Raw genomic sequence first — 14,480 nt, forward strand, 5'->3', positions numbered from 1 at the left:
GTGCTGGCCTCAACAAGCACAGCTGCTCCAACAACAACCACAGCTGAACAAACTACAACAACAGCTTCTCCCACAACAACCACAGCATCTCCCACAACAACCACAGCTTCTCCCACAACAACCACAGCTTCTCCCACAACAACCACAGCTATTCCCACAACAACCACAGCTGCACAAACGACAACCACAGCTTCTCCAACAACAACCACAGCTTCTCCCACAACATTCACAACTTCTCACACAACAACCACAGCTTCTCCCACAACAACCACAGAATCTCCCACAACAACCACAGTTGCAGCTACAACCACCACAGCTGCAGCAACAACAACCGAAGTGTTGGCCTCAACAACCACAGCTTCTCCCACAACAACCACATCTTCTCCCACAACATTCACAACTTCTCACACAACAACCACAGCTTCTCCCACAACAACCACAGAATCTCCCACAACAATCACAGTTGCAGCTACAACCACCACAGCTGCAGCAACAACAACCGAAGTGCTGGCCTCAACAACCACAGCTGCTCAAACAACAACCACAGCTGCACAAACTACAACAACAGCTTCTCCCACAACAACCACAGCTTCTCCCAGAACATTCACAACTTCTCCCAAAACAACCATAGCTTCTCCCACAACAACCACAGAATCTCCCACAACAACCACAGTTGCAGCTACAACCACCACAGCTGCAGCAACAACAACCCAACCACAGTGCTGGCCTCACCAACCACAGCTTCTCCCACAACAACCGCATCTTCTCCCACAACATTCACAACATCTCACACAACAACCACAGCTTCTCCCACAAAAACCACAGAATCTCCCACAACAATCACAGTTGCAGCTACAACCACCACAGCTGCAGCAACAACAACCGAAGTGCTGGCCTCAACAACCACAGCTGCTCAAACAACAACCACAGCTGCACAAACTACAACAACAGCTTCTCCCACAACAACAACAGCTTCTCCCACAACAACCACAGAATCTCCCACAACAACCACATTTGCAGCTACAACCACCACAGCTGCAGCAACAACAACTGAAGTGCTGGCCTCAACAACCACAGCTGCTCCAACAACAACCACAGCTGAACAAACTACAAAAACAGCTTCTCCCACAACAACCACAGATTCTCCCACAACAACCACAGCTTCTCCCAAAACAACCACAGCCTCTCCCACAACAACCACAGCTTCTCCCACAACAACCACAGCTTCTCCCACAACAACCACAGTTGCAGCTACAAGAACAAAAGCTGCAGCAACAACAACCAAAGCTCTGACCTCAACAACCACAGCTGCACCAACGACTACCAAAGCTGCAGAAACTACAACAACAGCTTCTCCCACAACAACCACAGCTTCTCCCACAATAACCACAGCTTCTCCAACAGCAATCACAGATTCTCCCACAACAACCACAGCTTCTCCCACAACAACCACAGCTTCTCTCATAACAATGACCACAGCTTCTCAAACCAAAACAACCACAGCTTCTCCCACAACAACAACCACAGCGGCTCCAACAACAACCACAGCTGCACAAACTGCAACAACAGCTTCTCCCACAACAACCACAGCTGCACAAACAACAACCACAGCTTCTCCCACAACAACCACAGCTGCACAAACTGCAACAACAGCTTCTCCCACAACAACTACAGCTTCTCCCACAACAACCACAGCGTCTCCCACAACAACCACAGCTGCAGCAACAACAACCGAAGTGCTGGCCTCAACAACCACAGCTGCTCCAACAACAACCACAGCTGAACAAACTAAAACAACAGCTTCTCCCACAACAACCACAGCATCTCCCACAACAACCACAGCTTCTCCCACAACCACAGCTTCTCCCACAACATTCACAACTTCTCACACAACAACCACAGCGTCTCCCACAACAACCACAGCTTCTCCCACAACAACCACAGTTGCTCCAACAACAACCACAGCTGAACAAACTACAACAACAGCTTCTCACACAACAACCACAGCGTCTCCCATAACAATAACAGCTTCTCCCACAACAACCACAGCTTCTCTCATAACAACCACAGCGTCTCCCACAACAACCACAGCTTCTCCCACAACAACCACAGTTGCAGCTACAACATCCACTGCTGCAGCAACAACAACCAAAGTGCTGGCCTCAACAACCACAGCTGCTCCAACAACAACCACAGCTGAACAAACTACAACAACAGCTTCTCCCACAACAACCACAGCTTCTCCCACAACAACCACAGCTTCTCTCATAACAACCACAGCGTCTCCCACAACAACCACAGCTTCTCCCACAACAACCACAGTTGCAGCTACAACATCCACTGCTGCAGCAACAACAACCAAAGTGCTGGCCTCAAAAACCACAGCTGCTCCAACAACAACCACAGCTGCACAAACTACAACAACAGCTTCTCCCACAACAACCACAGCTTCTCCCACAACAACCACAGCTTCTCCCACAACAACAACCACAGCATCTCCCACAACAACCACAGCTTCTCCCACAACCACAGCTTCTCCCACAACATTCACAACTTCTCACACAACAACCACAGCGTCTCCCACAACAACCACAGAATCTCCCACAACAACCACAGTTGCAGCTACAACCACCACAGCTGCAGCAACAACAACCGAAGTGCTGGCCTCAACAACCACAGCTGCTCAAACAACAACCACAGCTGCACAAACTACAACAACAGCTTCTCCCACAACAACCACAGCTTCTCCCACAACATTCACAACTTCTCCCAAAACAACCATAGCTTCTCCCACAACAACCACAGAATCTCCCACAACAACCACAGTTGCAGCTACAACCACCACAGCTGCAGCAACAACAACCGAAGTGCTGGCCTCACCAACCACAGCTTCTCCCACAACAACCGCATCTTCTCCCACAACATTCACAACATCTCACACAACAACCACAGCTTCTCCCACAAAAACCACAGAATCTCCCACAACAATCACAGTTGCAGCTACAACCACCACAGCTGCAGCAACAACAACCGAAGTGCTGGCCTCAACAACCACAGCTGCTCAAACAACAACCACAGCTGCACAAACTACAACAACAGCTTCTTCCACAACAACCACAGCTTCTCCCACAACATTCACAACTTCTCCCAAAACAACCATAGCTTCTCCCACAACAACCACAGAATCTCCCACAACAACCACAGTTGCAGCTACAACCACCACAGCTGCAGCAACAACAACCGAAGTGCTGGCCTCACCAACCACAGCTTCTCCCACAACAACCGCATCTTCTCCCACAACATTCACAACATCTCACACAACAACCACAGCTTCTCCCACAAAAACCACAGAATCTCCCACAACAATCACAGTTGCAGCTACAACCACCACAGCTGCAGCAACAACAACCGAAGTGCTGGCCTCAACAACCACAGCTGCTCAAACAACAACCACAGCTGCACAAACTACAACAACAGCTTCTCCCACAACAACAACAGCTTCTCCCACAACAACCACAGAATCTCCCACAACAACCACATTTGCAGCTACAACCACCACAGCTGCAGCAACAACAACTGAAGTGCTGGCCTCAACAACCACAGCTGCTCCAACAACAACCACAGCTGAACAAACTACAAAAACAGCTTCTCCCACAACAACCACAGATTCTCCCACAACAACCACAGCTTCTCCCAAAACAACCACAGCCTCTCCCACAACAACCACAGCTTCTCCCACAACAACCACAGCTTCTCCCACAACAACCACAGTTGCAGCTACAACAACAAAAGCTGCAGCAACAACAACCAAAGCTCTGACCTCAACAACAACAGCTTCTCCCACAACAACCACAGAATCTCCCACAACAACCACATTTGCAGCTACAACCACCACAGCTGCAGCAACAACAACCGAAGTGCTGGCCTCAACAACCACAGCTTCTCCCACAACAACCACAGCTTCTCCCACAACAACCACAGTTGCAGCTACAACAACAAAAGCTGCAGCAACAACAACCAAAGCTCTGACCTCAACAACCACAGCTGCTCCAACAGCAATCACAAATTCTCCCACAACAACCACAGTTGCAGCTACAACAACAAGAGCTGCAGCAACAACAACCGAAGGACTGGCCTCAACAACCACAGCTGCACCAACGACTACCAAAGCTGCAGAAACTACAACAACAGCTTCTCCCACAACAACCACAGCTTCTCCCACAATAACCACAGCTTCTCCAACAGCAATCACAGATTCTCCCACAACAACCACAGCTTCTCCCACAACAACCACAGCTTCTCTCATAACAATGACCACAGCTTCTCAAACCAAAACAACCACAGCTTCTCCCACAACAACAACCACAGCTGCTCCAACAACAACCACAGCTGCACAAACTGCAACAACAGCTTCTCCCACAACAACTACAGCTTCTCCCACAACAACCACAGCTGCACAAACAACAACCACAGCTTCTCCCACAACAACCACAGCTGCACAAACTGCAACAACAGCTTCTCCCACAACAACTACAGCTTCTCCCACAACAACCACAGCGTCTCCCACAACAACCACAGCTGCAGCAACAACAACCGAAGTGCTGGCCTCAACAACCACAGCTGCTCCAACAACAACCACAGCTGAACAAACTACAACAACAGCTTCTCCCACAACAACCACAGCATCTCCCACAACAACCACAGCTTCTCCCACAACCACAGCTTCTCCCACAACATTCACAACTTCTCACACAACAACCACAGCGTCTCCCACAACAACCACAGCTTCTCCCACAACAACCACAGTTGCTCCAACAACAACCACAGCTGAACAAACTGCAACAACAGCTTCTCCCACAACAACTACAGCTTCTCCCACAACAACCACAGCTGCACAAACAACAACCACAGCTTCTCCCACAACAACCACAGCTGCACAAACTGCAACAACAGCTTCTCCCACAACAACTACAGCTTCTCCCACAACAACCACAGCGTCTCCCACAACAACCACAGCTGCAGCAACAACAACCGAAGTGCTGGCCTCAACAACCACAGCTGCTCCAACAACAACCACAGCTGAACAAACTACAACAACAGCTTCTCCCACAACAACCACAGCATCTCCCACAACAACCACAGCTTCTCCCACAACCACAGCTTCTCCCACAACATTCACAACTTCTCACACAACAACCACAGCGTCTCCCACAACAACCACAGCTTCTCCCACAACAACCACAGTTGCTCCAACAACAACCACAGCTGAACAAACTACAACAACAGCTTCTCACACAACAACCACAGCGTCTCCCACAACAATAACAGCTTCTCCCACAACAACCACAGCTTCTCTCATAACAACCACAGCGTCTCCCACAACAACCACAGCTTCTCCCACAACAACCACAGTTGCAGCTACAACATCCACTGCTGCAGCAACAACAACCAAAGTGCTGGCCTCAACAACCACAGCTGCTCCAACAACAACCACAGCTGAACAAACTACAACAACAGCTTCTCCCACAACAACCACAGCTTCTCCCACAACAACCACAGCTTCTCTCATAACAACCACAGCGTCTCCCACAACAACCACAGCTTCTCCCACAACAACCACAGTTGCAGCTACAACATCCACTGCTGCAGCAACAACAACCGAAGTGCTGGCCTCAACAACCACAGTTGCTCCAACAGCAATCACAGATTCTCCCACAACAACCACAGCTTCTCCCACAACAACCACAGCTTCTCTCATAACAACTACAGTGTCTCCCACAACAACCACAGCTTCTCCCACAACAACCACAGTTGCAGCTACAACATCCACTGCTGCAGCAACAACAACCGAAGTGCTGGCCTCAAAAACCACAGCTGCTCCAACAACAACCACAGCTGCACAAACTACAACAACAGCTTCTCCCACAACAACCACAGCTTCTCCCACAACAACCACAGCTTCTCCCACAACAACAACCACAGCTGCTCCAACAACAACCACAGCTGCACAAACTGCAACAACAGCTTCTCCCACAACAACTACAGCTTCTCCCACAACAACCACAGCTTCTCCCACAACAACCAAAGCTGCACAAACTACAACAACAGCTTCTCCCACAACAACCACAGCTTCTCCCACAACAACCACAGCTTCTCCCACAACAACCACAGTTGCAGCTACAACAACCACAGCTGCAGCAACAACAACCGAAGTGCTGGCCTCAACAACCACAGCTGCTCCAACAACAACCACAGCTGAACAAACTACAACAACAGCTTCTCCCACAACAACCACAGCATCTCCCACAACAACCACAGCTTCTCCCACAACCACAGCTTCTCCCACAACAACCACAGTTGCAGCTGCAACATCCACTGCTGCAGCAACAACAACTGAAGTGCTGGCCTCAACAACCACAGCTTCTCCCACAACAACCATAGCATCTCCCACAACAACCACAGCTTATCCCACAACAACCACAGTTGCAGCTACAACAACAAGAGCTGCAGCAACAACAATAACCGAAGTTCTGGCCTCAACAACCACAGCTGCTCCAACAACAACCACAGCTTCTCCCACAACAACCACAGCTTCTCTCATAACAACCACAGCGTCTCCCACAACAACCACAGCTTCTCCCACAACAACCACAGTTGCAGCTACAACATCCACTGCTGCAGCAACAACAACCGAAGTGCTGGCCTCAAAAACCACAGCTGCTCCAACAACAACCACAGCTGCACAAACTACAACAACAGCTTCTCCCACAACAACCACAGCTTCTCCCACAACAACCACAGCTTCTCCCACAACAACAACCACAGCTGCTCCAACAACAACCACAGCTGCACAAACTGCAACAACAGCTTCTCCCACAACAACTACAGCTTCTCCCACAACAACCACAGCTTCTCCCACAACAACCACAGTTGCAGCTACAACAACCACAACTGCAGCAACAACAACCGAAGTGCTGGCCTCAACAACCACAGCTGCTCCAACAACAACTACAGCTGAACAAACTACAACAACAGCTTCTCCCACAACAACCACAGCATCTCCCACAACAACCACAGCATCTCCCACAACAACCACAGCTTCTCTCATAACAACCACAGCGTCTCCCACAACAACCACAGCTTCTCCCACAACAACCACAGTTGCAGCTACAACAACCACAGCTGCAGCAACAACAACCGAAGTGCTGGCCTCAACAACCACAGCTGCTCCAACAACAACCACAGCTGAACAAACTACAACAACAGCTTCTCCCACAACAACCACAGCATCTCCCACAACAACCACAGCTTCTCCCACAACCACAGCTTCTCCCACAACAACCACAGCATCTCCCACAACAACCATAGCTTCTCCCACAACCACAGCTTCTCCCACAACATTCACAACTTCTCACACAACAACCACAGCGTCTCCCACAACAACCACAGCATCTCCCACAACAACCACAGCTTCTCCCAGAACCACAGCTTCTTCCACAACATTCACAACTTCTCACACAACAACCACAGCGTCTCCCACAACAACAACAGCTTCTCCCACAACAACCACAGCTTCTCTCATAACAACCACAGCGTCTCCCACAACAACCACAGCTTCTCCCACAACAACCACAGTTGCAGCTACAACATCCACTGCTGCAGCAACAACAACCGAAGTGCTGGCCTCAAAAACCACAGCTGCTCCAACAACAACCACAGCTGCACAAACTACAACAACAGCTTCTCCCACAACAACCACAGCTTCTCCCACAACAACAACCACAGCTGCTCCAACAACAACCACAGCTGCACAAACTGCAACAACAGCTTCTCCCACAACAACTACAGCTTCTCCCACAACAACCACAGCTTCTCCCACAACAACCACAGTTGCAGCTACAACAACCACAGCTGCAGCAACAACAACCGAAGTGCTGGCCTCAACAACCACAGCTGCTCCAACAACAACCACAGCTGAACAAACTACAACAACAGCTTCTCCCACAACAACCACAGCATCTCCCACAACAACCACAGCTTCTCCCACAACCACAGCGTCTCCCACAACAACCACAGCTTCTCCCACAACAACCACAGTTGCAGCTGCAACATCCACTGCTGCAGCAACAACAACTGAAGTGCTGGCCTCAACAACCACAGCTTCTCCCACAACAACCACAGCATCTCCCACAACAACCACAGCTTATCCCACAACAACCACAGTTGCAGCTACAACAACAAGAGCTGCAGCAACAACAATAACCGAAGTTCTGGCCTCAACAACCACAGCTGCTCCAACAACAACCACAGCTTCTCCCACAACAACCACAGCTTCTCTCATAACAACCACAGTGTCTCCCACAACAACCACAGCTTCTCCCACAACAACCACAGTTGCAGCTACAACATCCACTGCTGCAGCAACAACAACCGAAGTGCTGGCCTCAAAAACCACAGCTGCTCCAACAACAACCACAGCTGCACAAACTACAACAACAGCTTCTCCCACAACAACCACAGCTTCTCCCACAACAACCACAGCTGCTCCAACAACAACCACAGCTGCACAAACTGCAACAACAGCTTCTCCCACAACAACTACAGCTTCTCCCACAACAACCACAGCTTCTCCCACAACAACCACAGTTGCAGCTACAACAACCACAGCTGCAGCAACAACAACCGAAGTGCTGGCCTCAACAACCACAGCTGCTCCAACAACAACCACAGCTGAACAAACTACAACAACAGCTTCTCCCACAACAACCACAGCATCTCCCACAACAACCACAGCTTCTCCCACAACCACAGCTTCTCCCACAACATTCACAACTTCTCACACAACAACCACAGCGTCTCCCACAACAACCACAGCTTCTCCCACAACAACCACAGTTGCAGCTGCAACATCCACTGCTGCAGCAACAACAACTGAAGTGCTGGCCTCAACAACCACAGCTTCTCCCACAACAACCACAGCATCTCCCACAACAACCACAGCTTATCCCACAACAACCACAGTTGCAGCTACAACAACAAGAGCTGCAGCAACAACAATAACCGAAGTTCTGGCCTCAACAACCACAGCTGCTCACAACAACCACAGCTTCTCCCACAACATTCACAGCTTCTCCCACAACAACCACAACTTCTCCCACAACAACCACAGCTTCTCCCACAACAACCACAGAATCTCCCACAACAACCACAGCTTCTCCCACAACAACCACAGCTGCACAAACGACAACCACAGCTTCTCCCACAACAACCACAGCTTCTCCCACAACATTCACAACTTCTCACACAACAACCACAGCTTCTCCCACAACAACCACAGAATCTCCAACAACAACCACAGAATCTCCCACAACAAACACAGTTGCAGCTACAACCACCACAGCTGAGGCAACAACAACCGAAGTGCTGGCCTCAACAACCACAGCTGCTCCAACAACAACCACAGCTGCACAAACTACAAAAACAGCTTCTCCCACAACTACAGCTTCTCCCACAACAACCATAGCTTCTCCCACAACAACCACAGCTTCTCCAACAACAACCACAGTTGCAGCGACAACAACAAGAGCTGCAGCAACAACATCAGAAGTGCTGGCCTCAACAACCACAGCTGCTCCAACAGCAATCACAGATTCTCCCACAACAACCACAGCTTCTCCCACAACAACCACAGCTTCTCTCATAACAACAACCACAGCTTCTCAAACAAAAACAACCACAGCTTCTCCCACAACAACAACCACAGCTGCTCCAACAACAACCACAGCTGCACAAACTGCAACAACAGCTTCTCCCACAACAACTACAGCTTCTCCCACAACAACCACAGTTGCAGCTACAACAACAAGAGCTGCAGCAACAACAATAACCGAAGTTCTGGCCTCAACAACCACAGCTGCTCCAACAACAACCACAGCTTCTCCCACAACAACCACAGCTTCTCTCATAACAACCACAGTGTCTCCCACAACAACCACAGCTTCTCCCACAACAACCACAGTTGCAGCTACAACATCCACTGCTGCAGCAACAACAACCGAAGTGCTGGCCTCAAAAACCACAGCTGCTCCAACAACAACCACAGCTGCACAAACTACAACAACAGCTTCTCCCACAACAACCACAGCTTCTCCCACAACAACCACAGCTGCTCCAACAACAACCACAGCTGCACAAACTGCAACAACAGCTTCTCCCACAACAACTACAGCTTCTCCCACAACAACCACAGCTTCTCCCACAACAACCACAGTTGCAGCTACAACAACCACAGCTGCAGCAACAACAACCGAAGTGCTGGCCTCAACAACCACAGCTGCTCCAACAACAACCACAGCTGAACAAACTACAACAACAGCTTCTCCCACAACAACCACAGCATCTCCCACAACAACCACAGCTTCTCCCACAACCACAGCTTCTCCCACAACATTCACAACTTCTCACACAACAACCACAGCGTCTCCCACAACAACCACAGCTTCTCCCACAACAACCACAGTTGCAGCTGCAACATCCACTGCTGCAGCAACAACAACTGAAGTGCTGGCCTCAACAACCACAGCTTCTCCCACAACAACCACAGCATCTCCCACAACAACCACAGCTTATCCCACAACAACCACAGTTGCAGCTACAACAACAAGAGCTGCAGCAACAACAATAACCGAAGTTCTGGCCTCAACAACCACAGCTGCTCCAACAACAACCACAGCTTCTCCCACAACATTCACAGCTTCTCCCACAACAACCACAACTTCTCCCACAACAACCACAGCTTCTCCCACAACAACCACAGAATCTCCCACAACCACAGCTTCTCCCACAACAACCACAGCTGCACAAACGACAACCACAGCTTCTCCCACAACAACCACAGCTTCTCCCACAACATTCACAACTTCTCACACAACAACCACAGCTTCTCCCACAACAACCACAGAATCTCCAACAACAACCACAGAATCTCCCACAACAAACACAGTTGCAGCTACAACCACCACAGCTGAGGCAACAACAACCGAAGTGCTGGCCTCAACAACCACAGCTGCTCCAACAACAACCACAGCTGCACAAACTACAAAAACAGCTTCTCCCACAACTACAGCTTCTCCCACAACAACCATAGCTTCTCCCACAACAACCACAGCTTCTCCAACAACAACCACAGTTGCAGCGACAACAACAAGAGCTGCAGCAACAACATCAGAAGTGCTGGCCTCAACAACCACAGCTGCTCCAACAGCAATCACAGATTCTCCCACAACAACCACAGCTTCTCCCACAACAACCACAGCTTCTCTCATAACAACAACCACAGCTTCTCAAACAAAAACAACCACAGCTTCTCCCACAACAACAACCACAGCTGCTCCAACAACAACCACAGCTGCACAAACTGCAACAACAGCTTCTCCCACAACAACTACAGCTTCTCCCACAACAACCACAGCTTCTCCCACAACAACCACAGCTACTCCCACAACATTCACAACTTCTCACACAACAACCACAGCGTCTCCCACAACAACCACAGCTTCTCCCACAACAACCACAGTTGCAGCTGCAACATCCACTGCTGCAGCAACAACAACTGAAGTGCTGGCCTCAACAACCACAGCTTCTCCCACAACAACCACAGCTTCTCACACAACAACCACAGTTGCAGCTACAACATCCACTGCTGCAGCAACAACAACCGAAGTGCTGGCCTCAAAAACCACAGCTGCTCCAACAACAACCACAGCTGCACAAACTACAACAACAGCTTCTCCCATAACAACCACAGCTTCTCCCATAACAACCACAGCTTCTCCCACAACAACAACCACAGCTGCTCCAACAACAACCACAGCTGCACAAACTGAAACAACAGCTTCTCCCACAACAACTACAGCTTCTCCCACAACAACCACAGCTTCTCCCACAACAACCACAGTTGCAGCTACAACAACCACAGCTGCAGCAACAACAACCGAAGTGCTGGCCTCAACAACCACAGCTGCTCCAACAACAACCACAGCTGAACAAACTACAACAACAGCTTCTCCCACAACAACCACAGCATCTCCCACAACAACCACAGCTTCTCCCACAACAACCACAGCTTCTCCCACAACATTCCCAACTTCTCACACAACAACCACAGTGTCTCCCACAACAACCACAGCTTCTCCCACAACAACCACAGTTGCAGATGCAACATCCACTGCTGCAGCAACAACAACTGAAGTGCTGGCCTCAACAACCACAGCTTCTCCCACAACAACCACAGCTTCTCACACAACAACCACAGTTGCAGCTACAACATCCACTGCTGCAGCAACAACAACCGAAGTGCTGGCCTCAAAAACCACAGCTGCTCCAACAACAACCACAGCTGCACAAACTACAACAACAGCTTCTCCCATAACAACCACAGCTTCTCCCATAACAACCACAGCTTCTCCCACAACAACAACCACAGCTGCTCCAACAACAACCACAGCTGCACAAACTGAAACAACAGCTTCTCCCACAACAACTACAGCTTCTCCCACAACAACCACAGCTTCTCCCACAACAACCACAGTTGCAGCTACAACAACCACAGCTGCAGCAACAACAACCGAAGTGCTGGCCTCAACAACCACAGCTGCTCCAACAACAACCACAGCTGAACAAACTACAACAACAGCTTCTCCCACAACAACCACAGCATCTCCCACAACAACCACAGCTTCTCCCACAACAACCACAGCTTCTCCCACAACAACCACAGCTTCTCACACAACAACCACAGTTGCAGCTACAACATCCACTGCTGCAGCAACAACAACCGAAGTGCTGGCCTCAAAAACCACAGCTGCTCCAACAACAACCACAGCTGAACAAACTACAACAACAGCTTCTCCCATAACAACCACAGCTTCTCCCATAACAACCACAGCTTCTCCCACAACAACAACCACAGCTGCTCCAACAACAACCACAGCTGCACAAACTGAAACAACAGCTTCTCCCACAACAACTACAGCTTCTCCCACAACAACCACAGCTTCTCCCACAACAACCACAGTTGCAGCTACAACAACCACAGCTGCAGCAACAACAACCGAAGTGCTGGCCTCAACAACCACAGCTGCTCCAACAACAACCACAGCTGAACAAACTACAACAACAGCTTCTCCCACAACAACCACAGCATCTCCCACAACAACCACAGCTTCTCCCACAACAACCACAGCTTCTCCCACAACATTCCCAACTTCTCACACAACAACCACAGTGTCTCCCACAACAACCACAGCTTCTCCCACAACAACCACAGTTGCAGATGCAACATCTACTGATGCAGCAACAACAACTGAAGTGCTGGCCTCAACAACCACAGCTTCTCCCACAACAACCACAGCTTCTCCCACAACAACCACAGTTGCAGCTACAACAACCACAGCTGCAGCAACAACAACCGAAGTGCTGGCCTCAACAACCACAGCTGCTCCAACAACAACCACAGCTGAACAAACTACAACAACAGCTTCTCCCACAACAACCACAGCATCTCCCACAACAACCACAGCTTCTCCCACAACAACCACAGCTTCTCCCACAACATTCCCAACTTCTCACACAACAACCACAGTGTCTCCCACAACAACCACAGCTTCTCCCACAACAACCACAGTTGCAGATGCAACATCCACTGCTGCAGCAACAACAACTGAAGTGCTGGCCTCAACAACCACAGCTTCTCCCACAACAACCACAGCTTCTCACACAACAACCACAGTTGCAGCTACAACATCCACTGCTGCAGCAACAACAACCGAAGTGCTGGCCTCAAAAACCACAGCTGCTCCAACAACAACCACAGCTGCACAAACTACAACAACAGCTTCTCCCATAACAACCACAGCTTCTCCCATAACAACCACAGCTTCTCCCACAACAACAACCACAGCTGCTCCAACAACAACCACAGCTGCACAAACTGAAACAACAGCTTCTCCCACAACAACTACAGCTTCTCCCACAACAACCACAGCTTCTCCCACAACAACCACAGTTGCAGCTACAACAACCACAGCTGCAGCAACAACAACCGAAGTGCTGGCCTCAACAACCACAGCTGCTCCAACAACAACCACAGCTGAACAAACTACAACAACAGCTTCTCCCACAACAACCACAGCATCTCCCACAACAACCACAGCTTCTCCCACAACAACCACAGCTTCTCCCACAACATTCCCAACTTCTCACACAACAACCACAGTGTCTCCCACAACAACCACAGCTTCTCCCACAACAACCACAGTTGCAGATGCAACATCCACTGATGCAGCAACAACAACTGAAGTGCTGGCCTCAACAACCACAGCTTCTCCCACAACAACCACAGCTTCTCCCACAACAACCACAGTTGCAGCTACAACAACCACAGCTGCAGCAACAACAACCGAAGTGCTGGCCTCAACAAC

General features: G+C 49.8%; 1 protein-coding gene across 1 annotated transcript in view; it reads left to right on the forward strand.

The window, feature by feature from the left end:
• Positions 1-14,480, forward strand: part of LOC135573895 (mucin-3B-like) — a 54,655-nt gene that overhangs the window by 38,264 nt on the left and 1,911 nt on the right. The window contains 9 exon segments of the mRNA XM_065024101.1: positions 58-377; positions 4,358-5,581; positions 5,623-6,971; positions 7,120-7,204; positions 7,309-7,931; positions 8,038-8,056; positions 8,161-8,687; positions 9,317-10,216; positions 10,697-14,465. Coding sequence (XP_064880173.1) covers positions 58-377; positions 4,358-5,581; positions 5,623-6,971; positions 7,120-7,204; positions 7,309-7,931; positions 8,038-8,056; positions 8,161-8,687; positions 9,317-10,216; positions 10,697-14,465 — 8,816 coding nt within the window.

Source organism: Oncorhynchus nerka, linkage group LG11 (assembly GCF_034236695.1).
Source record: "Oncorhynchus nerka isolate Pitt River linkage group LG11, Oner_Uvic_2.0, whole genome shotgun sequence".
NCBI lineage: Eukaryota > Metazoa > Chordata > Actinopteri > Salmoniformes > Salmonidae > Oncorhynchus > Oncorhynchus nerka.